General features: G+C 39.0%; 1 protein-coding gene across 1 annotated transcript in view; it reads right to left on the reverse strand.

Annotated features, from left to right (window-relative positions):
* The window catches only part of LOC149471981 (uncharacterized), a 344,746-nt gene that overhangs the window by 99,421 nt on the left and 222,408 nt on the right, over positions 1–22,917 (reverse strand). Inside the window, exons 18-19 of the mRNA XM_089652739.1 lie at positions 6,270–6,333; positions 2,068–2,157 (exon numbers count right to left, since the gene is read on the reverse strand). Coding sequence (XP_089508865.1) covers positions 2,068–2,157; positions 6,270–6,333 — 154 coding nt within the window. The remainder of the gene's footprint in view (positions 1–2,067; positions 2,158–6,269; positions 6,334–22,917) is intronic.

Below are 22,917 nucleotides of genomic sequence, written 5' to 3' on the forward strand. Positions count from 1 at the left end.
AAACATGGTATGGATGGTTAATTCTTTGTGGAATTAATATATGGACTTTTTTCTTTATGGACACTTTAAACCTTGATTTGACACTGTGGTGATACTGACTGATATGTGTTATTAGTATTTATGCAATTAGGAATCACTGTAATGACTTTAAAGTGTAATTTTTATTTATTTTTTACTTTTGGACAGAGTAAGGGAGACTAGAACACCCATAATTTTTTTGCCATCTGTTTCCCCTATGTTAGTGTTCCGATGTCAACCCAAAATGTGGGATTTTCTTTCCCTCCGCTTTCAATAATAAGGAGAAACCATAGAAAAGAGATAGAATCTCTTTAACAGGGTCACAGACAGTAAGAAAAACTGACAGGTGTTCTATTCCCTCTCTGCTGCATCCACCCCAGTAAATATGATGTCATGAGGTAAATACTGTACCACAAATTTGGTGGCATGTCTTACTTTACAAGTGTTTTTTGATGAATGGTAAGAACAGGGGCGTACTGACCATTTGGAAACTCGGGCATTGCCCGAGGGCACGGGGTCAGTAGAGGGCCCCATGAGATGCCCCTGGTACCTTTTTCATAGGCTTTTTTGAGTTTGGGCAAGGACACAGGGGCCCCATGATCCCCTATTGCCCAGGGGCCCCATGAGTTGTCGGTCCGCCCCTGATTAACACACCACTCTTTAGATGTTTCTACTACAAACAGCTTTACTAGTTGGGTAGATGTTCTGAAAGCTGTTTTTTAAATTGGTCAGACCACAGCTTTCCTGTGTCAAATACATACTGTATATGGGGGTTGCTTTCCCTCACAAAGAATTTTAAGAATTCCTTTAAAGATGGACATTTTTGTGATCTGGACATCACAGCTAGGTCCTCAATCTCTACTGCAACAGCAGAACAGCTTGATCAAGAACTCACTGATTGGAGAGTGAAGTGGTAGGATCGTGTTAATAAATCTGCTCACCCTCCTCCTTCCTCCATTTGGCATGCTCACTGTTGCCCCTAATGTTAAGCACAAGTCAATGGCTGCAAGAGCCCAGCTTCCATCTGTAAAGTGATCCAGCAGCTTTATAGTCACCTAGTCACTGATCACTTATAAAGTGTGGGGTGTGGCCTACCCCCCCATTCCCACCAGACCCCCCCTATCGGTTGCATGCTGTGGAGGGCAGGGGAGATATTGACTTGCAATTTCTCCATAAAGAGTACCTGTCACCTGCGCAATGCTATCACATTTTATTAATGTTTAATAGGCTCTTGTGATAACAAAAAAAAACGAAATATAAACATAAAGAAGTTAAAAAATATATTTAAAATAATAAAAAAAATCAAAACAAAATGTAACCATAGCCCTTCATACACCCACAAATGCAAGCGCGAGCCAAGGGTGTGCACAAGTGTGAGGTATCACCAAATGTCAGAGGGAGAACAATAGTTCTAGCACGGTTCTAGGACACTAGTTTGAGCTTGCAATTATTTTTAAACTGATTAGCTGTAAAGGCTGGTAAGAAGAGTTACGTATGGAGATTTTGGGGTACCGTAGCTTTTCACAATGTCACAAGAGCATGCAATTTTAATACTTGACATGTTTGACATTTATTACCTTGATGCAACCTTATCTTATAAATTTTACCAAGAAACTGTAATTTATATTGTGTTTTTGCACTAAAATTAATTTCATTATATTTTTTTACTGAAAAAAATGCATTTAATAAACAGTTGCACAAAAATCGTGCAACATAAAAAATTGCAACTCCTATCTTTGTATTGTACAGGTCCTCTGCTTTCAGAAAATATATAACATTCTGGAAGTTTTTGTTGAAATAGAGTGTTCATGTATTTTGTGCAACAACTACATCACTACTATACTCTATGTCTTTTCTCTGAATAAAGTTTCATGTTTCCTTGTTGCTGTGAAGCAGAAAAGCATATGTGGACTGTGCACTGTCTGTTCTGTAAGGCTATACACAGAATTTTCAACAGTTTTAGGTAATTTTATAGTCAAAAATGCAGATTGTTACATGTTTGCAAAAAATAAAAAATGTACTCTAACCAAAGTGGTTAGCCCAACCTACCTGCATTGTTTTCCCATCTCTTGAACGTTGCAGAGGTGTAGCTCCTTTGTAATCCAATATGTCCACATCGACTTGTAACTGCAAAAGAGTCTAAAACAAAAGTAACAAACTCTTTTTCAAGCTCATGTTTATAGAAGTGTATGTTAAATCATATATATCTCTCCAGCCAAAAAAATGCTTGTGTTATAGCTCTTTTTTTTTTTTTTGAAGGGGGGGGGATTTCACTGGTGTCATAGATTTTAACCACATTTCAAACAGATACACTTTCAGACATAAAAGAGCAAAAGCAAAATAAACCGATTACTTTGTGGGGGAAGTTGCAAGTAAATTATCCGCAAAGCTTTGTGAATGTGGTGAAATTTCACTTTGGAAAGAAAACAGCATTTTGTTTACACATGATTGGATGAAGGAAGTTAGCAGAGATTCACATTATTCACTTTAGCTCTGGGGAAATTTCCCTTGCAAAGTGAGCAGTCTATTTTCCTTTAGTAAATTAACCCTAATGGGACTGATTCACTAAAAGAGTACAGAAAAGACTGGATTTGCACTTTTTTTCTTCTCTTGGTTGGTTACCTTGTACTGTATGCCTGAATCACATATTTTGCATGTGTAATTGATTTGTTACTGTTAGATTATTGTTTGGCTTAAATACAGCAGCACCCCAATCTGATTTATAACAACTTGACAAATTTTTTTTTTTTTTTAAGATCATTTTGGCCGTAACAGTTTTTTTAAAATACAGCATTAAAAGGCCAACCGCTTCCCTGCCGCCCTACAGCACAAATACTGCTACAAGATGGAAGGGCTGCGCAAAAGTGTATATATACGTGATTTTGTATTTCCGAGTTAGGGGCATGCAAGCATGCGCCAAACCCATGCCGCCATTGGCGGCTACATCTGTCAATCACTGGGTCCTGGCCGGATATTCCCCACCGGCACCTGGTGATCACCAACTATCACTGATGTGGGAGAGGCAGGGGCGGACTGACCATTTGGGAACTCGGGCACTGCCCGAGGGCCCAGGGTCAGTAGTGGGCCCCATGAGATGCCCCTGGTACCTTTCATTGGCTTTTTTGGGTGTGGTTTGAGTGTGGGCGAGGACATAGGGGCCCCATGATCCCCTATTGCCTGGGGGCCCCATGAGTTGTCAGTCCACCCCTGGGGAGAGGTCTTTATGTAAACAATACAGATCTCTCCCCTGTCAGCTCCAGCATGCTGCTTTGTATTGCTCTGCATTGTCGGCCTTTTTTCTTTATAGCACAAAAAGTAAAAAAAGTAGAGGCGATCAAATACCACTGAAAGAAAGCTCCATTTCTGGGGAAAAAAAGAACATAAATTTAATTTGGATGCAGCGTTGCATGACCGCACAATTGTCAGTTAAAGTAATGCACTGCTGTTTCGTAAAAAATGGTCTGATCAGGAAGGGGGTTAAATCCTCTGGAGGGCAAGTAGTTAAAATTGGAGCCACAATAGATCTAAAAGAAAAAGAACATTTTACTCTTACAAAAAAATTATGCTAAAGCCCTAACTTCCTACAAATTGACCTTTGGCACAATTTAACAGTATAGTGTAAGCTTCTTTTATCACAGTACCACATTACATTGTCTTAAAAGTTTAATAAAATATCAAAACAGAGAGCAAAAGGCCTGCACTCCTCTTAAAGCGTGTATAGCAGCCACATTTTGCTGTGCTGTTAATGCACCCCTTTCCTCTTAATCAAGAGCACATAACAGCCTTTATATCTGGGCTTACTAGTACACCCTTTACCACCTTCTACTCAAGTGCAAAGAGCAGCCAATTTTTACATTCGGCCAGGTTCTTTTGCTGAAAGTTCTTGGCCCTTATTCTCCTACTTCTCAAGGGGGTAAAGCAGCTATTTTCATTTTTCTTCCTCTTTTAGGACATATAGCAACCATTTTTGGACTTGCTCTTTTCCTCCTCCTCATTCATCTCAAGGGTGCATAGCAGTGTTTTTTTAAGTGATGCTAATGTGCCGCGTTGCTCAACGTCTATCTCATTGTATACCTCATCTTTGTTGAGGTTTGCAAAACATTCAAATTATGTATACTCTGCTCCATGCCCCAACAGCTCATTTTACAGCAGATGGTGGCACTGCATGGTGTAAGTGGTGTGGGTCTGGAGAGACAGACAGAAGCATGTATTTGAGTAATAGTAGGGGAATTGTTAGCGGTACACTTTGCTTAAATCAGTGTAAAAGATGACAGGGGGAGCATCCTGGGAGACTTTAGGCAGCTAGAGCATACAAATAGACAGGAAAGGTTTCAAGGTATGGTGCCCTAGGCTATGGCCTAGGTAACCTAGCTAGAAATCAGGCCCTGGGTACAGGCTGTTCACTTTTTTAAAGTGAACATTTTATTTTGAGTACCCAACCATGTGCAAGGGAAATGATAAGCACAGTATTTTTTGCTAGCATATGATTGGTTGATTGAAGTAGAGACAGACTATTATTAAGCCTTAGTCAACATTCCTAAATTAACAGCCTCTGTTCCTTTATTAAAACAACCCCTCTAAAACAGCTCACCTTTACCTGAAGGGACACTTTTAACTGCTATAATGTTTCCCTAGAAACTAGAACTTTAGAATCTATGGGGAAACATCATTGCCCAATTAAGGTAGGCAAATATCTAAAAGCCCTTTAGTTTATGCATGTATTCCTTTGAAGTCATGAAATAATTTTCCAATTCAACTAGTGCAATTACGTAAGAATGTCTTTATTTGTAATTGTCATATGCCTGTTGAGCGCTGACAGTGCACTGAAAAGAGACTCAAGATATTTCATAAACTTTCACTCACTCCCTAAAAAACGCAGACTTAACTACTCAGCTGCCAGCACAGAATAAAAATACTTACCAATATTGATTTATACAAAAATAGTACAGCACTATCTATACTCCTACATAAAAAGTGGAATGTAATATATGACTTACAGAAAAATAAGTGAATGCTGCTATGGACATGTCTATACCTACTCATTAGTACGAATGTTACCATAGTAAATCCAAAAATGTGAACACTGCAATTCCTATATTAAAGGAATTATCCATGTATGTAACTAAAAGTCTCAATGGGTTACATTTTGGATATATACTTGATGCAGCTGTACTTTGGGGATAACATTGTTCACATTTTCTGATTTATAATGGTAATATTCATAAGTACATTTATTGTAGTGACATTTATTATTTATAAGTGTTTATACATGCTCTTAATAGCATTCGCTTATTTTTGTAATATTTATAGATATATATTTTATTGTACTTGTTTTTGTAGTGCAGTGACCCCCGAACTCTATACTTTGTACATAATGCACTCCTGGTATTCAATGCCCCTTTAAGACCCTCACTCGTTAGTAAAATTTGTCAAAGGATGCAGAGGTAAACAGCTGTGGAAGAAAGCTTAACTCTGTGTGCAGAGTTCAGGGGGTATGCTACACACACAGTGCAGAGTTCAGGGGTGCACTACATACATAGTGCAGAGTTCAGGGGGTACGCTACGCACAATGTATATAGTGCAGCCCTGAATTTTTCATTTTGTATGTAATGCACTCCTGGTATTTAATGCCCCTTTAAAACCCTCCCATTGTTAGTTAAATTTGACCCCACCCACTATTTGATGCAGTTTGGAGGGTGTGTTTGGGGGGGATTGGTTTTTTGGGGGTCTTTGTTGAGAAAAAAACCCTGGGTAAAACTGCTCATTTATATGATTTTTAATACATATCTATACATTTAGTTGTTGCTTGGAGTTACCCTCTAAGCTCAGAAACTTGTAGATAGCCAAATAATTTTGCTTTCAGTCTCATTAAATCATTATTATTATTATTATTATTCTTAGTTCAACTGTTCAACTAAGGATATCTTAAAATGACCTGCATCAGCAAAAATAGCATACCAGAGGGGATAGATATCAGCTATTGTTAGAGCACAAGCTGTCAAGCTCATTACAAACAAACCTTTTGGTAGGTCCCCGTCCTAGTGGTCCCAAGACAAGTGCCCTTTTTTGCCCCATTTATTAACATAGCACTGGATTTGATAGTACTACCATTGTATGAACCAAAATCTGAAAAAACCATACAAACTAGTTGTCATCTATTAGCTCGGTTTAGCGACTGTCTAGAATATATGTCCTTTTTAAATATACTGAGTGATTACCAAGAGAAACACAAACATTAAAAATACTCTCACCTCAATATGTTGGTGCTCACCAAAGTAGGCAGCAACATGTAACAATGTGCTTCCATCAATGCATCTGAAAAAAAATCATATAATATCCAGCATTAATAAAAATAGATCTTTAGCATGTTTTGATTATTTGCAAAAAGATCTTTGTTATGCATGTATGTAGCAAATATTAAACTTAACCTTTGTTTTCAAATTTTACCTTTTGCATTCAAACACAGCAGTGGAATGTAAAAAAATCAAACACAAAATGCAGCAAAAGGCTGCATTTGACCTGCTTTGCTTGCTATGCAAATATATCTCAGTTGGACCCGTTGTATCCTAAGGAACATAAAGCAGGTCAAATGGAACCTCAAACTACACCATTAAACTAAATAGGAATTTGCTGGCATGTGTTTTATGTACATTTCTAATGCAGCAAAGAAACATCCGTCTATACAAGCTCTAGTAATTTACAGATTTAACATTTGTATAAATTATAAATTACTATTAAATTATAACTTGAAGAAGTTGAGATTGTTTGTTTTTTCCTTAACACATACTAAGTGGGAGTTACCCAGAAAAATGAAGTTCTATTATTGTATACCCTCTTAACTAACCAAAAGCTTGAACTGAGCATGAGTTCATGTCTCTCTGCAATAATTACTACTTTAGCAAGCTATCCCTTTATGTGTAAAGGTACAGAGCTTCTGTTATCAGCTCCCAAGCACAGACGGTCATGCTGCTGCATGCACTGAGATCAGCAAAGAAACATTATTTTTGTAAAAACTACCTATGAAGTTCCTGTCACAATTGCATGCATTTTGCACATATTGTCCTTGTTTTTATTAGTCCATCAGCCGATACAAAAAACAAATGGATCATACTCATATGCATGGACCATGCAAGTCATCCAAGGTCTAGCTTAAGTCAAGTTACATGGCTTGCTGCAAACTCCCTTAAAAAGTATTTTCCAATCCATTGGCAAATAAAATTTAAATATTTTAAAGTGCTTATCCAATTTAAAATATTTAGGGATTAATTGAATTCCTTTTTAATTGATTAATTGAATTAATTGCATTCCTAAATTAACAAACCTGTTTCATTATAACTACCTCCCTCTATTAAATGCGATCAAAGTGGAGTTACAGTATTGGTCCTCTCTATGTCATTTTTGGATGGGAAGGGTCAAGATCATAAAGATGAATGTCCTGCCAAAAGTTTTGTTTTACATTCAAAGATACCATTGAGTGTGCCGATTGGTTTCTTCTCAATGCTACAAGCTCTTGTTTCTAAATACATCTGGAAAACGAAAAACCTTAGAATTTCCCATGGTACTCTGTTTAGAACTATGCTCTCAGGGGGGGCTTGCCCTCCCTAATTTTAAGCTATATCATCATGCTATAGTCCTGACCAGAGTTGCTGATTTGACATATGCCTAAAATCCTAACTTATGGCTTGAATTAGAATCCATCCTTAGCAGGGTGAATCTTACAACAATTCCTGGATCCCTTGAGCTTTTAGACCTTTAGCTACTACCACCTCCCTCTGAACACTTTCTTCATTGTCATTTTGAAACTCCCTCCACTCATGATTTCAATGGCCATATAACTCACCATTAATGCCTCTTCTTCCCCACCCTTACTCTCTACCTGGAATTTTGGATCACAGTTTCATCTCTTGGTTCTCAGACCCCCCGCCTTGGCTACATCAAGTTCTTAAAAACCCTAATATAATGTCCATATCCAGTATTCTGAGTACAAGTACACCTTCTTCCATGGTTCAGTGGAGGTGCCTCGTTCTTCTTTACCACAACCCTTAAGATCATTGAAAGTACTTACTTCAGTGGAATCTATCTTCTGATCACGCAAGCCTCCACTTTTCTGCATTTCCCTGTTTTACAACTTCTCTTAGATCTCCTAAACACCTCCTACCCAGATTACTTTCCATGTCTGTTCAATATAATCTAAAATAGCTGAGGTTAACTACAAACTTCTGACCCAGTGGCATTATTCTCCTTGGAATTTACATGCCATGTTCTCTACCTGCTCCCCCTTGTGTTGAAGGGAATGTGGTGAAGAGGCCACTCATGACCACATCTGGTGGCATTGCCCCTGGATACATCCCTACTGGAGTGATGTGTTAAGGTTAATTGCTACAATATAGGGTTCAACCGTGGAGTTCAATCCATGGACTGTTCATTTTCATTGTACAACCAAGTCAACAGGCCGATATAAAAGGTCCATTAATCCTCATTTATTAAATACAGCTAAATCCCTTATTCCCACCTACTGGGGACAGACTACTATTCCTACTAGCTCTTAATGGCTCCGTAAAGTAGATCATATTTGCCTCATAGAGGATTTATATCCACTGCTCTCGACAAACTTCTGAAAAACATACCAGGATACGGGCCTGCTGGTTTGCATTTAAGACCTCTTGCTGAATACCTGTCTCAGCTCTTGATATTTTGAATTACCTACCATTTTATTTCAATAATTTAGTAAGCCAACTGCACAATGCCCCTCCTCCTCTTCCCCCCTACCCACTTCTTACTTTTTTCTTTCCTTACTCGGTTTCCTTCTACACTTAAGCTGGCCATACACGTGTAGATTTTCAGATGAGAATATTTGTACGAAAAGTTGTTCAAAAATTCTTTGAACATTCAGTGAATGGACGAACGTCGTTCGAAAATGGTCTTTTGCTTTTAACATTCGTGTTTAAAATGAATGTAATTTCTGAACGATAACCACATATGCTGGCCGAACATTGGTTTGACCTAGAAAAGATTTCCTTCCTGCCCCTTCTAATTTTCCCGTCACTGCGGTAGGGAAAAAAACATCAATTTTACCCACTAATTAGAAACTGAAATGAATATTCTTGAAATGAAAATTCTCGAACGAAAATCTATAAGTGTATGACCAGCTTAATAACCTCTCTCCAACTGGAAATGTTTGTGCCATGACTTGTGTATTTTTGATGTTTATACACACACCTTTGTTTTCTTCAAATATTCTTCATTAGTCACTTCAGATTGTAATTTATACTAGTTTGTTATTGTACTGATCTTTTGTACATCATTGACTGCATTTCTGACTAACCCTTGTATTTTTATCTCATCTTTATTTTTCCTTTTCCTATTTTGTCTGCATATGGTCAGATTCTGTATCTGTACTGAATTGTTTTGTATACCTATTTACACCTTCTTTAATAAAAACGTATAAACATTTTTCCCTATAAAAAAGTTACTCTGTGTACAAAAAAATCAGTTATTAATAAACAGCTTGTATAACATACAGTACATCACTTAAGCAGGGGTGTCAAACTCCATTTCATCGTGGGCCGTATAAGCATTATGGTTGCCCTCAAAGGGCCGGTTGTATCTGTAAGACTAGATAACCAGAGCACCCCACCCCCCTTTACATCGGATGTCAAGAATCCCACACCCTCCCTAACATGAGTGTGCAGACCCCTTTGGGGGCAGAGCTGGAAAGCAGAGAGTGCAGGGTCTGGAGGAGGACCAGAGGAGGAGTGGAGTCAGTTACCAGAGTCTGCTGAATGCTGAGACCAGGGAAGGCAGAGATGAGGGGGTGGTGCAGCTGCACTGAGAGGTGCAGGAGTTCTATTTTCCTCTCTTCTGCTGACTGCTGAGACAAAGTGGGGGCGGAGAAAAGGAGGTACCTACAGAAGAGGTGCAAGGGCCACATGAAATGACCTGGAGGGCCATATTTGGCTCGCAGACCTTATGTTTGACACCTGCGACTTAAAGGAAATCTAAAGTTACAGTAAACACTTTTATTGTATAACATCAGCATTGTAACAGCAATACAAGTGATAATTATTATTGACAATCCAATATAAGATTAAATGAAAAATCTCATGTTATGAGTGTGTGCGTTGTTTCTCTCCATATCATTCCTTTAGTTTACTTTTGGTTTCTAAGGACCATATCCCATGATCGCTGCCTGCAAGCAGTAAAGATTTGGCGTTTCCTATATTGACTGTTGTAGACAGCAGGTTCTGTGTAATGTGTGACACAGCCAGGACAGCCATCAGAAATTTTATACACAGCTTTAGGCTTGGGCCTGACCACCAACATTCCCCATGGTCCACCCACTGACCGTCCAACCGAATCTGCCCACTGGCCAGGCGTGTACACACATCGCAGCCGCAGCAGGAATTATACAGTTTGTCACACTTAACAGACATAGCGACTGCCAAGTGTAACATATTCAAGTGAATGGGGCCACTTTGCAAATGCCCTGCAAACGTGCAATGCACGCAGTTGCAGAGTGCTATTGTGACATCCAGAAGGTTAAAGCAGGTGGCGAGGAGGTGATAAAATGCCTCCTCACTGCCTGCTTTAACCCCTTGGTTGCTGTACTTACAAGGTTTCAGGATGCTTACAGAGTGGCCTCATTCACTTGAATGAGTTACACTTGGCAGGCACTACACCTGTTAAGTGTGACAGAGTGTATAATTCCTGCTGCGGCTACAACATGTGTACACCCCTGGAAAGGGGTGCAGTTGGGGAGGTGGTAAAACAGGGATGAACATTGGGGTTTTACCACCCCCAAACTGCAAATGTAAACAAGTCCTCACTGTTCTAAGCCCCCTCTCATAGTTGCTTTCTAGGGGACCCCCTGGGATGAGGACAGAGAGGGACCCATGAGATGGGGACAGAGAGGGATGCCTGGAATGAGGACAGAGAAGGACACCTGGGATGAGGACCGAGAGAGATGCCATGGGATGAGGAACAAGAGGGGCCCCTGAGATGACGACAGAGAGGAGCCCCTGAGATGACGACAGAGAGGGGCCCCTGAGATGATGACAGAGAGAGGCCCCTGAGTTGACGACAAACAGGGGCCCCTAAGAGGAGGACTGAAATGGACCCCTAAGATGAAGACAGAAAGAGGCATCTGAGGTGAGGACAGAGAGGGGTGTGATGATCGTGGCGTCACACTAGCCAATCTAAAACCGCGCTGTCACGTGAGTAACAATGCCATGCCCAGCTGCATCGTGCACAAAGATTTTCCAGCTAATAGATCACAATCTGTGTACTTGCAGCCTGGGAGCGATTGTTACTGGGTCAGGTTAATTACACAATTAACCCTTCAAACTGCCACCACCTCCTTTTTGTACAGAGAAAGAGGAAACTCAGCAATATCAGCAATAACACTATGATGTTGAATAATCATCTGTATACCACTGTCACCGCAGGCAGGGTATACAGAGGTTTAAACACACACAGTAGCGCTCTTCAGAGACAGGGGTTCTTAGTTTGCATTAAAGAGCTTTAGAAACAGTTCAACACTTTCAGAAAGTAAGATTTATTACTAAAAGGTCAAAAGGGTGCAATAAAAAATATTTACAGAAAAAGATGTAGCCAAAATATATATATATATATATATATATATATATATATAAATATACAGAGAGCAGTAACACAGCAAAGAGATAACAGAAAGAAATTTAGAGAGGTAAAGTACTTGCCAAAAGCCTTGGTTTAAGCAGCGTTCAAGTTTCAGAGCAAAAGGGCCATCTCCCAAAGTTGATTCCGATGTTACAAGGGAGAATCTTCCACTTAGCTTAGCTCAGCTCAGCTTAACTTAATTTAGCTCCAAGCATCACTGCTTTTCTAGGAACTCAGCAGGGTGTCTCTCTGAAGCAGAGCCTCATTTGGGAGGGAGTTGTGGGCGGAGGCCCCAGCTAGAACCAAAATCCCTCCCAAGTTGATACCAGGGCCATAACTTTCCCTGCATACATATAACATTCTATCCACGAGTAGATTAATCTGCACAATCACCTGCCGAACGTCTAGATATGAAATATGACATACCTACTGGGGCGGTTAAGGAGATATCATTTTCTGCTCTCCTGTAAATGTCAGCTAGGGGGTGCAATATATCATGCGACTTGTATTAAAGTGACCGATCTGAATTTATGCCTGGTTTTTATGCAAGTCTTTCATATTCCAAGATATGAAATCATAGGGGAAAATGGATCTTGAATGTGATGTCTGGTTTACAGTTTATCTGGAATCTCTTTGAAGCTTAGTGAGGACTTGGTTTATGGCTTTACGATCCCTTTCCAATCAAGAGTCTCGCAGACATATGGGGGCCAGGCTAATTGGGGTTTATAACCATGAAGCCCTCCCAATGTGTTTGCTGCCTGTGATCTCTGCATCAAACAGACCACATGTCACTCAACAGAGAGGGAGGGGGGATATCGGAGGAATCTGATTTTGGAGTAGAAAATGATACAAGATGGAGGCCTTTGCCAAAATGGAGGTTCGCATCCATCTCTGTGTGCACGATTGCTACAAGGGGCACCTGAGATGAGGACAAAAAGGGGCCTCTGAGCTTATTATTATTATACAAGATTTGTATAGCGCCAACAGTTTACGAAGCGCTTTACAACATAAGGCAGACAGTACAATTACAATACAAATTAATACAGGAGGATTCAGAGGGCCCTGCTCGTTAGAGCTTACAATCTAAGAGGGAGGGTCGAGAGATACAAAAGGTAATACCCGTGGGGGATGGGCTGATGGACAAAATACATGTACAGTTGCTAGGTGGGGACAGGATAGACTTCTATGAAGAAATTAGTTTTCAGGGATCATCTAAAAGTGGACAGAGATGGAGATAGTTGGACACAGTGGGGAAGAGAGTTTCAAAGGATGGGAGCAGCTCTGAAGAAATCCTGGAGGTGAGAATAGGAGGAGGTGACAGAGAGAGCAGGAGATCTTGGGAGGAACGAAGAGAAATATTTGCTTGGTATTTTGAGACCAGGTTAGTGATGTAACTAGGGGCTGAGTTGTGGATGGCTTTATAAATTGTTGTAACTATCTTGAATTGTATTCATTGGGTGACTGGGAGCCAGTGGAGGGACTGACAAAGAGGGGTGGCAGACACTGAATGATTGGTAAGGTGGATGAGTCTGGCAGCAGCATTCATTATGGACTGGAGGGGGGATACGTTATGCAAAGGTAAGCCTTGTGAGGAGTGAGCACAGAGATTAGATGAGGACAGAGAGGGGCCCCTGGAATAAGGACAGAGAGGGACCCCTGAGATGAGGACAGAGAGGGGCCTTTGTGATAAGGACAGAGAAGGACCCTTGGGATAGGGACAGAGGGGGCCCTTGGGATGGGCACAGAGAGAGGCCCATGGGATAAGGACAGAGAGGGACCCCAGAGACAGGGACAGAGAGGGACCCCTGGGATAGGGACAGAGAGGGGCCCATAGGATAATGACAGAGAAGGGCCCATGGGATAGGGACAGAGAGGGACCCCTGGGATAGGGACAGAGAGGGACCCCTGGGATAGGGACAGAGAGGGACCCCTGGGATAGGGACAGAGAGGGACCCCTGGGATAGGGACAGAAAAGGAGCCCTGGGAAGAGGACAGAGAGGGACCCTTGGGATAGGAATGGAGAGGAACCCCTGAAATAGAGATGAAAAGGGACCCCTGGAATGATTTCAGAGAGGGACCCCTGGGATAGGGACAGAGAGGGACCCCTGGGATGAAGAAAGAGAGTTAACCTTCTCACATGCCCTTGCCGCTCTGTGACAGGCATCATCTCTTTGATTTGGGGAAGGGGGGGATAAGAGAGTATGTGCTGGGGGGGTGCTTTGGGAGGGGAGAGGACTTGTGCAGGAAGGTGGGGTGGGGGGGATTTCAAATCTGAGCCCACGCCCACACTAGTACAAGTCCTCTGCCCTCCCAAAGCACCCCCCAGCACATATCCTCTTAACCCCCTTCTCATCACGCTTCCATTTGTGCATCCTTGTTACCTGCCCCTCTTCCCTGTTACTGTGTCCCCCTCCCCTGTATAAATCAATGAACTATACACAGAACTAACTCACTCACAGACACTACAGAACAGCGTGGCTCTCCCTGGCAGTGAAAAGTCCCTCCTTGCCCTCCTGTCTGTATAAATGAGAACATTGGAGCCAAGGAGGAGGAGGAGGCTCCACCGTGAGCAGTGAGCTCAGTGAGGTGTGCAGTGTGTCAGTGGGGAGAGATGCAGGCTGCAACAGAGAGGCAATCACCGGTATGAGACTTCGGGCACCCCGCAAGAGATGCGGAGAAAGTGCCCATACTAATGTTCCCCTGTTAGGCCAGTTACCGGAACCCAGTACTAGAACTTTTTGGCACTGGGTTCGAGGACTCAGCACAGGTTCATCAGGACAAAGCTACTGCGTACTGTGAGACTCCCATGGGGCCCGGGCCCCTAAGGACACACGGGTCCCCTTCATCTTTATGGGCTGTCCCCCCCCCCCGGAAAGCGGCCCTGGACACAGCAGTGCAAATTAACAAGGGCGGCACAGTCAATATGTTTCACTGTATTCAACAAAGTAATAGCATGGGATTTTGCAAAAAGTATGTTTTTAAAATTACAGATGGTTTAGATTAATAGGAATAGGCTAGAAATAACTGAAATTCAATATGGAAATTAAAATGTTAAATTTGAGAATTACTGCCATGCTATTTTACACCTGTAGATTTCACTACTTGCTTAGAAAAAAAAAACAGACACCAATAATTATGTAATATATGGAAATGAGAGAAATGTTTCAAAGTGTCACTGTATTTCAGTACCAGCATTAAGAACAGTAAAATGCAGACGAATGCCTACTTTTATATTGTGACAGCAGCTAATCTACAGTGTTGTTTTCTTTATGGACACATAGTACATCCTTAAGAAAAGAAATTTACAAAAGGTACATGTACAGTTTGTATATGTATACAGTATGTATATGCCATGTACCTACACAAATGGATTAAAGGGTAAGCTCACCTTTCTAAAAAAAAAAAAAATGCACAATTTTTTTGCAGTTAAAAAAATTTGAAATATATATATATATATATATATATATATATATATACATATATATAGAATTTTTTTTTTTTTTTCGTGAGTGCAATCTGACGCTCCTGCAGGATATTAGTGCAAGCTGTCTGCTTGTACCTCATACAGGCAGGCAGTTACACAGACAGGAAGACTCAATGAACTACCTAGAGTGCTCACATGTGCCCTGGTAGTTCATTGAGAACTACAAGCCGTCAGCCACAAAGGTTGTCTGTACTTGTAGTTCATTCATTCGCAGATCTCTGTGAATGAAGGATGCGGCTGTGTTCTTTTCAGATTGTGACAGCTGATTCACAGAGAAGATCCCCGGCATGCTGTCACAATGGGGGGGAGGGATTGGCGAAAGGCTGCTAAAAACAGGTGGAACATGTAACATGTTCCCAAAGGTGAACTTATCCTTTAAAATATACATTACAAAATGCAAAACTCCCTATTCAATGAAGAAGCATTTTTACCATCCCTCAACTGCTTCCCCTTTAGCTGGAAAGGCTGCCGCTGGGAGATGTACAGATGCTGCAATGCTTACTTCATGACAGGAATGATGCCCCATATTGCACTCGGCGGGCACTAACACCCACTAAACATGACCCATTCAAGTGAACGTAGCAGTGTACATAGTAGGCCTAGTTTACATGGGGTTCAGCATGTACAAAAACAGTGAGCTTTTCACAGCATTTTCAGAGAACCCTTCCTGCCCAGGCCAATTTTCAGCTTTCAGAGCTGTCATAATTTGAATAACAAGTGCACGGTCATGCAACACTGTTCGCAAATTATATATTTATCTTTTTTTTTTTTTACACAAATAGAGCTTTCTTTTTGTAATATTTCATTTCCCCTGGGTTTTTTATTTTGTGCTAAATAAACAGGAAAAGACAGAACATTTTGAAACAAAATGCGTTTTCTTCATTTCTTTTATACAATTTTACAAATAAACAATCTTTCTTCATAGATTTAGGCCAAAACTGCTACATTTCTTTGGTAAAAATAACCCCAATCAGTGTATATTATTTAGTCTGTAGAAGTTATAGACTCCACAAACTATGTCTGTGTGTATATATATATATATATATATATATATATATATATAAATTTTATATATATACAGTATATATGAAAACCAATCCTGAGTCCCATTTCTTGAGGCCCAAAAATGCCAAATATTTCCCAAATGACACCTCTTTGGAAAGTAGATAATCCAAGTTATATATTAAGAGGCATGACAAGTTGTTTGAAGTTATATTTTTTTGTCAGAATTTCATGGAAGATAAAGAAATTAAAATTGTTTCACTTTTTTTTTTATACACGCTGTCACCGGTGCAGTACAACATCATTATATAACGTGTGGCAGTGATCAGGGACACTGACTGACAGAATGTAGAAAAAAAAAATAATAATAATTTTGTTTCAATATTTTTTCTTTTTATTATTATTTTTTTTTTAGTTTTTTTTCTTTTTACATAATGTGACCAGAGCAATATAGTGTTACTATAATAACACCACTGTACTGATTTTTTTTTTTTTTACACACATGATTGCTTATAACTGTGATAATCATTGTTATAAACAACCATTATTTTTTTAATGAAATCCATTAATTCAGTGTGTACTGTTTTGATTAGTTGTGATTAGCCCTGTTTGTATCATGTTATCACTGTGACCGATCACAGAGATCAACACAATAGCACACAATGACTGGAATCCGATCATTGTGTACAATTGCCATGTGATCTGCTGTGATCAGTCACAGCAATCACATGGTACTGGCAGCAGCTGGGTACACTGATCTGTCATCCGCTGAGTCGGATGGTAACAGTGGGTGACAGATTGTGCCCGCAGTGTGGCCTGTGAGGTGTGCACAAGGAGATGATCCTGGGAAGACATCATATGAAGTCCAGGATGGTAGCACTCCTGTCCATTCAATAGATAAATGATAGCCTTGAACATTGCCATCCTAATGTGGTTAAACCACTATTCAGCTCCAGTTTAAGTATGGTAAACATACAATAGCTCTTATTGGGAGTGCCAATTGTTGCTTAAAAATAGCAGGGGTCAATAAGCCTCAACATAACTTGAAGCTTGTTGAAAACCCGCTGAAACCTTCTAACAGCTTGATTTTTAATTTTTTAATTTATGTTAAAAAAAAATTCAGGTTTTTACACTTTTTTCTTTAACTTTATTGCTTTTACAAAGGGGTTAACAAGCTCCCTATGTGATAGCTTTGGGCAGGGGACAAGTACTCTTTATGCAGACATTAGTCTATTAGACCCCCAATGTTTTCTCTGCCCTCCAAAGCAGCTAATCAAGCATATATTGTACTTTTTCAGCTGCTTCCTTGGCTGTAACAGCTAGGGAATTATATGTCCCAAACCAGAAGTGATTAAATAATTGTTGTTTCTGGCATCAGTAGTCCTGGGACCATGGGCAATGGCATGAGGATGGGCAGTCCTTCTCAGCACCGTATAAGTGATTGGCTAGCTGTAGAGGCACCCCGATCCCTTTTACTAAAGACCTGATTGCCAGCTATAAAGAATGACACCAAAATCATGGTTGCAGATCTTGGTTTAACCGCTTGCTAACAGGCGATATACAGTATATACATACGGTGGTCAGCAAGTGGTAAAAGTAGCAGTACTCCTGTTATTATCTCTGTTCAACATTCCCAAACTGGAGCTGAAGAGTGCTTTAATTACCGTAGTTGCAGACTTTGGATGTGCTACACATGCCCAAAAAAATGTCATCATTGTACACAGGAGATTTGTAGCACATCCAGTCTCTCTGCCCTGCTTCTGGGATCCCCCATCCCAGTATACAGTAATTGTTGGCTGTGAGTAACCATAGCTGGCATTACAATATACTCAGAGAAGAAGTAGGCATATGTAGATGTCAAAAAAAGCAGTCTGAGGGCTCGTTCCCACGTGTTAATTATGAAGAATGAAGTGATGCTCCTATAGCTTTTATGTGTTTATGATGTGTTTTTGCTGTGTTTATGAAGTGTTGAAATTTCTTTAAGAATGCTTGATAAATGCCTATGGAAGCATTGATTTTCTAGGGGAAGTGCTTAACCACCAGAAGGTTTTACTCCCTTTATAACTAGAGCATTTTTTGCTATTCAGCACTGTGCTATATTAACTGACAACTGCACAGTTATGCAACACTGTACCCATATGAAATCTATATATTTTTTCCCACACAAATAGAGCTTTCTTTTGTTGGTATTTGATCACCACTGGGTGTTTTATTTTTTTATTATATAAAAGCAAAAAATACCAAAGATTGCAAAAAAAAATCATTGCTGCAAGACAATATCATGAAAAAAAGCCTTGTTTGCCCGTAAAAAATATAAATACACACACACACACACACACACACACTGTGTGTATGTGTATACATATATATATATATATATATATATATATATATATATATATATATATATATATATATATATTTCAGCAATGACAAAGTTGTTGCCGAATAAGCAGGTTCAGAGCAGAAATGTAAAAATCAGTGTTGCAAGGCAATATCATGAAAAGAAAGCCTTGTTTGTCCGTAAACACTGTGTGCGGGTGTATATATATATATATATATATATATATATATATAACCTTGTTATCTTCAGTAATGACAAAATTGTTGCTGAATAAACAAGTTAATTTCAGAAATGTGAAAATTGCTCTGCTCTATAGGGTTTCAACAGGTATGAGAGACGAAGTGGTTAAAGAGCTCATGAAATTTTGAGTTTTGTTGAAAGCTCCACAAATGGTTTGCAAAGGCTTGCCAAAAGCTTTGTGTTCACACTGCTGTTATTTGCATAAGGTCTAAAGGATATTAACAAATTATCACAGATTTCCAGCTTGTTGGAAAATCTTTTTGTATGACGATAAGCCATTTTAATTCTCAGAACTGATATTGCTTGGGATTTGGTGCCCACTTGTAGCAGCTGTTCAACATGGACACGGAAGGGTTGATATGCCTAATGACTAGAGACTGTTCATTTAGCAAAGTGAGTGTTCATTTAGCTTAGTAAATAAGGTGAAGCTGTGCCATGCAATTATGTACAAGCAACATCTCAGAATTGGGGGAATTTAGTCCTTAAAGTGGACCTGAACTCAAAAAGTGAACATTTAGAAACATCAACTGTTCATAAGCAGTATCTTGAAATTTAAAATTGTGCCTGGATTTCCTCCTAAAATGCAGAAATTTGCATGCATTGCAGAGATGTATGAAATATTGTATTTTTTTCCCATTGACATACTGTTTAAACTGCAATTCCTTAGAGCAGCTATATCAGCGTCAATGACTCAAATGTAAATAGCCCAATATCAAAATGGAAATGTCACTGCTATCTATATAGATTGTACAACTGGGCTCCATAATGAGTCAGCATGTAAAAAACATTGCTCCAAAAACTTTGGCAAAATGCACTGTTCTTGACTTGTCTGCTTTATATACCAGGGGTCCTGTTCAGCTGCAGCTTTACTTGACTTGTCTGCTTTATATACCAGGGGTTCTGTTCAGCTGCAGCTTTACTTGACTTGTCTGCTTTATATACCAGGGGTTCTGTTCAGCTGCAGCTTTACTTGACTTGTCTGCTTTATATACCAGGGGTTCTGTTCAGCTGCAGCTTTACTGGAACCCAAATAATTTATGTCAGTCAATGCAAAAACCAAGCTCCTTTTTAAATACTACTGCCTTCATTTTAAACATACTATTGGTAAAATAGGCAAAAATGACGAATTCCATAAAATATAAAAATAGATTATTATGTTTACTCGTTAGTGGTAAACACTAGATAACAACCTATGGCTGACTGGTTTTAGAATCCCTAATTTATTACAAATTAATTACTTGTATACTCTGTATAAGTCTCTTACCATAGTAGGTAAATCAGCTTTCACTAAATCACTAGTTATTCAGCAGTCAATCAACTATCAGAGAACATTGCTATTAGAGATGAGCGAATTATTCAAAAATTCGATTCGGCTGATTCGCCGAATTTGCGGAATAAATTTGATTCGATGCGAATTTATTCGCTGCGAATTTAACTTATTAAAAGGGTTTCTAGGCTTCAGAGAGCCTTTATATTAGTGCAGAACACTGTACCTTTAATTTAAATGCCCTTGGAGTCTGCTGGGGAAGAGAAATAATACTGTCAGTCAGTATGACATGCAGATGAGTGCCGTCGATCTTAGAATCACCGCACACTTCACTCATTTGGGCAGTCACGGGGCACGACGAAGAAGATGAAGAAGAAGATGAAGAAGAAGAAGAAGAAGATGAGGAAGAAGAAGAAGATGAGGAAGAAGAAGAAGAAGATGAGGAGGAAGAAGATGAGGAGGAAGAAGAAGAAGAAGAAGATGAGGAGGAAGAAGAAGAAGAAGGAAAAGAAGAAGAAGAAGAAGGAAAAGAAGAAGAAGAAGAAGGAAAAGAAGAAGAAGAAGAAGGAAAAGAAGAAGAAGAAGGAAAAGAAGAAGAAGAAGGAAAAGAAGAAGAAGAAGAAGAAGGAAAAGAAGAAGAAGAAGGAAAAGAAGAAGAAGAAGGAAAAGAAGAAAAAGAAGGAAAATAAGAAGAAGAAGAAGGAAAATAGTAATAAGAAGAAGAAGAAGAAGGAAAATAAGAAGAAGAAGAAGAAGAAGAAGAAGAAGAAGGAAAATAAGACGAAGAAGAAGAAGAAGAAGAAAGGAAAATAAGAAGAAGAAGAAGAAGAAAGGAAAATAAGAAGAAGAAGAAGAAGAAGAAGGAAAATAAGAAGAAGAAGAAGGAAAATAAGAAGAAGAAGAATAAGAAGAAGGAAAATAAGACGAAGAAGAAGAAGGAAAATAAGACGAAGAAGAAGAAGAAGAAGAAGGAAAATAATAAGAAGAAGAAGAATGAAAAGAAGAAGGAGAAGAAGAAGGAGAAGAATAATGAAAAGAAGAAGGAGAAGAAGAATGAAAAGAAGAAGGAGAAGAAGAATGAAAAGAAGAAGGAGAAGAATAATGAAAAGAATAAGGAGAAGAAGGAGAAGAAGAATGAAAATAAGAAGAAGAAGAATGAAAATAAGAAGGAGAAGAAGAATGAAAATAAGAAGAAGAAGAAGAAGAATGAAAAGAAGAAGGAGAAGAAGAATGAAAAGAAGAAGGAGAAGAAGAAGGAGAAGAAGAATGAAAAGAAGAATGAGAAGAAGAAGGAGAAGAAGAATGAAAATAATAATAATAAGAAGAAGAATGAAAAGAAGAAGGAGAAGAAGAATGAAAAGAAGAATGAAAAGAAGAAGGAGAAGAAGAATGAAAAGAAGAATGAAAAGAAGAAGGAGAAGAAGAAGGAGAAGAAGAATGAAAAGAAGAAGGAGAAGAAGAATGAAAAGAAGAATGAGAAGAAGAAGGAGAAGAAGAATGAAAATAATAATAATAAGAAGAAGAATGAAAAGAAGAAGGAGAAGAAGAATGAAAAGAAGAATGAAAAGAAGAAGGAGAAGAAGAAGGAGAAGAAGAATGAAAAGAAGAAGGAGAAGAAGAATGAAAAGAAGAAGGAGAAGAAGAAGGAGAAGAAGAATGAAAATAAGAAGAAGAAGAAGAAGGAAAATAAGACGAAGAAGAAGAAGAAGAAGAAGAAGAAGAAGAAGAAGAAGAAGAAGAAGGAAAATAAGAAGAAGAAGAAGGAAAATAAGAAGAAGAAGAAGAATGAAAAGAAGAGGGAGAAGAAGAATGAAAAGAAGGAGAAGAAGAAGGAGAAGAAGAATGAAAAGAAGAAGGAGAAGAAGAATGAAAAGAAGAAGGAGAAGAAGAAGGAGAAGAAGAATGAAAAGAAGAAGAAGAAGAAGAAGAAGAAGAAGAATGAAAATAAGAAGAAGAAGAATGAAAATAAGAAGAATTCCAGTACAGCAAAAAGTGTATCTGCAGAAAGCTCCGCTATTTCTGACAGTTCTCTGACAGTTCCTTCACATTTACAGCGGTTGAAACATTGTATCTATTTGTTTCTGAATAAAAACATCTGTCCCCTAAATGGAAACAAATAGATACAATGTTTCAACCGCTGTAAATGTAAAGGAACTGTCAGAGAACTGTCAGAAATAGCGGAGCTCTCTGCAGGGACACTTTTTGCCGGCTGTAGAAGGGATGAAAATCGGCCGATCGGGAAAAATTCGATTCGTGCATCCGAAGTTTGCTAATTTTCGGATTCGGTGCGAATCGAATTTTTCCTAATATTCGAAACGAATTCCACTTCGCCAAGTTCAATTCGCTCATCTCTAATTGCTATGTCTCCACCCCATAACCTACTCCTGTCTCCCAGTAAAATAAATATGCAATTCAGGAAATTTGCAACAGCCAACGGAAAGCTTTATGGCCCTGCTCTTCTTTCCCTGTCTTTTTAATTATTAGGCTATTTATTTATTTTTATTTTTTTTCGATAACTGTTGTAATGGATATTAATGTCTTTGTATGCATGCATCACTGAAGAAATATATTTAAGCATAGGTGTTGATGAGCCTTGTAATTCACAGTACTGTGAATTGTGAAAGTAATTGCAATTCACATAATCTGAATATTATTAAATAATCAGATTCTAAATGTTTGAATTTGAATAATGTATGCTTCTTGTTCTCTCATTATATACAGTGCAGAAAAATGTTCATGTAAATCTGTAAGTGTGTGCAAACAGGACTATATCTTCTGCTGTACACGTTCTGTTATATATGTATGCACGCATCATTTGAACTTTCTTATGTAATTCCATTATCTGCGTAACTCAACCTTGCTCGTATCATTCTAATCCTGTAATCCTGATTGGCACCAGTGCTTATAAAGGTAATTTTTAAATAC

This window comes from Staurois parvus, unplaced genomic scaffold (assembly GCF_062004578.1).
Source record: "Staurois parvus isolate SC_StPar_1 unplaced genomic scaffold, SC_StPar_1.0 ptg000025l, whole genome shotgun sequence".
NCBI lineage: Eukaryota > Metazoa > Chordata > Amphibia > Anura > Ranidae > Staurois > Staurois parvus.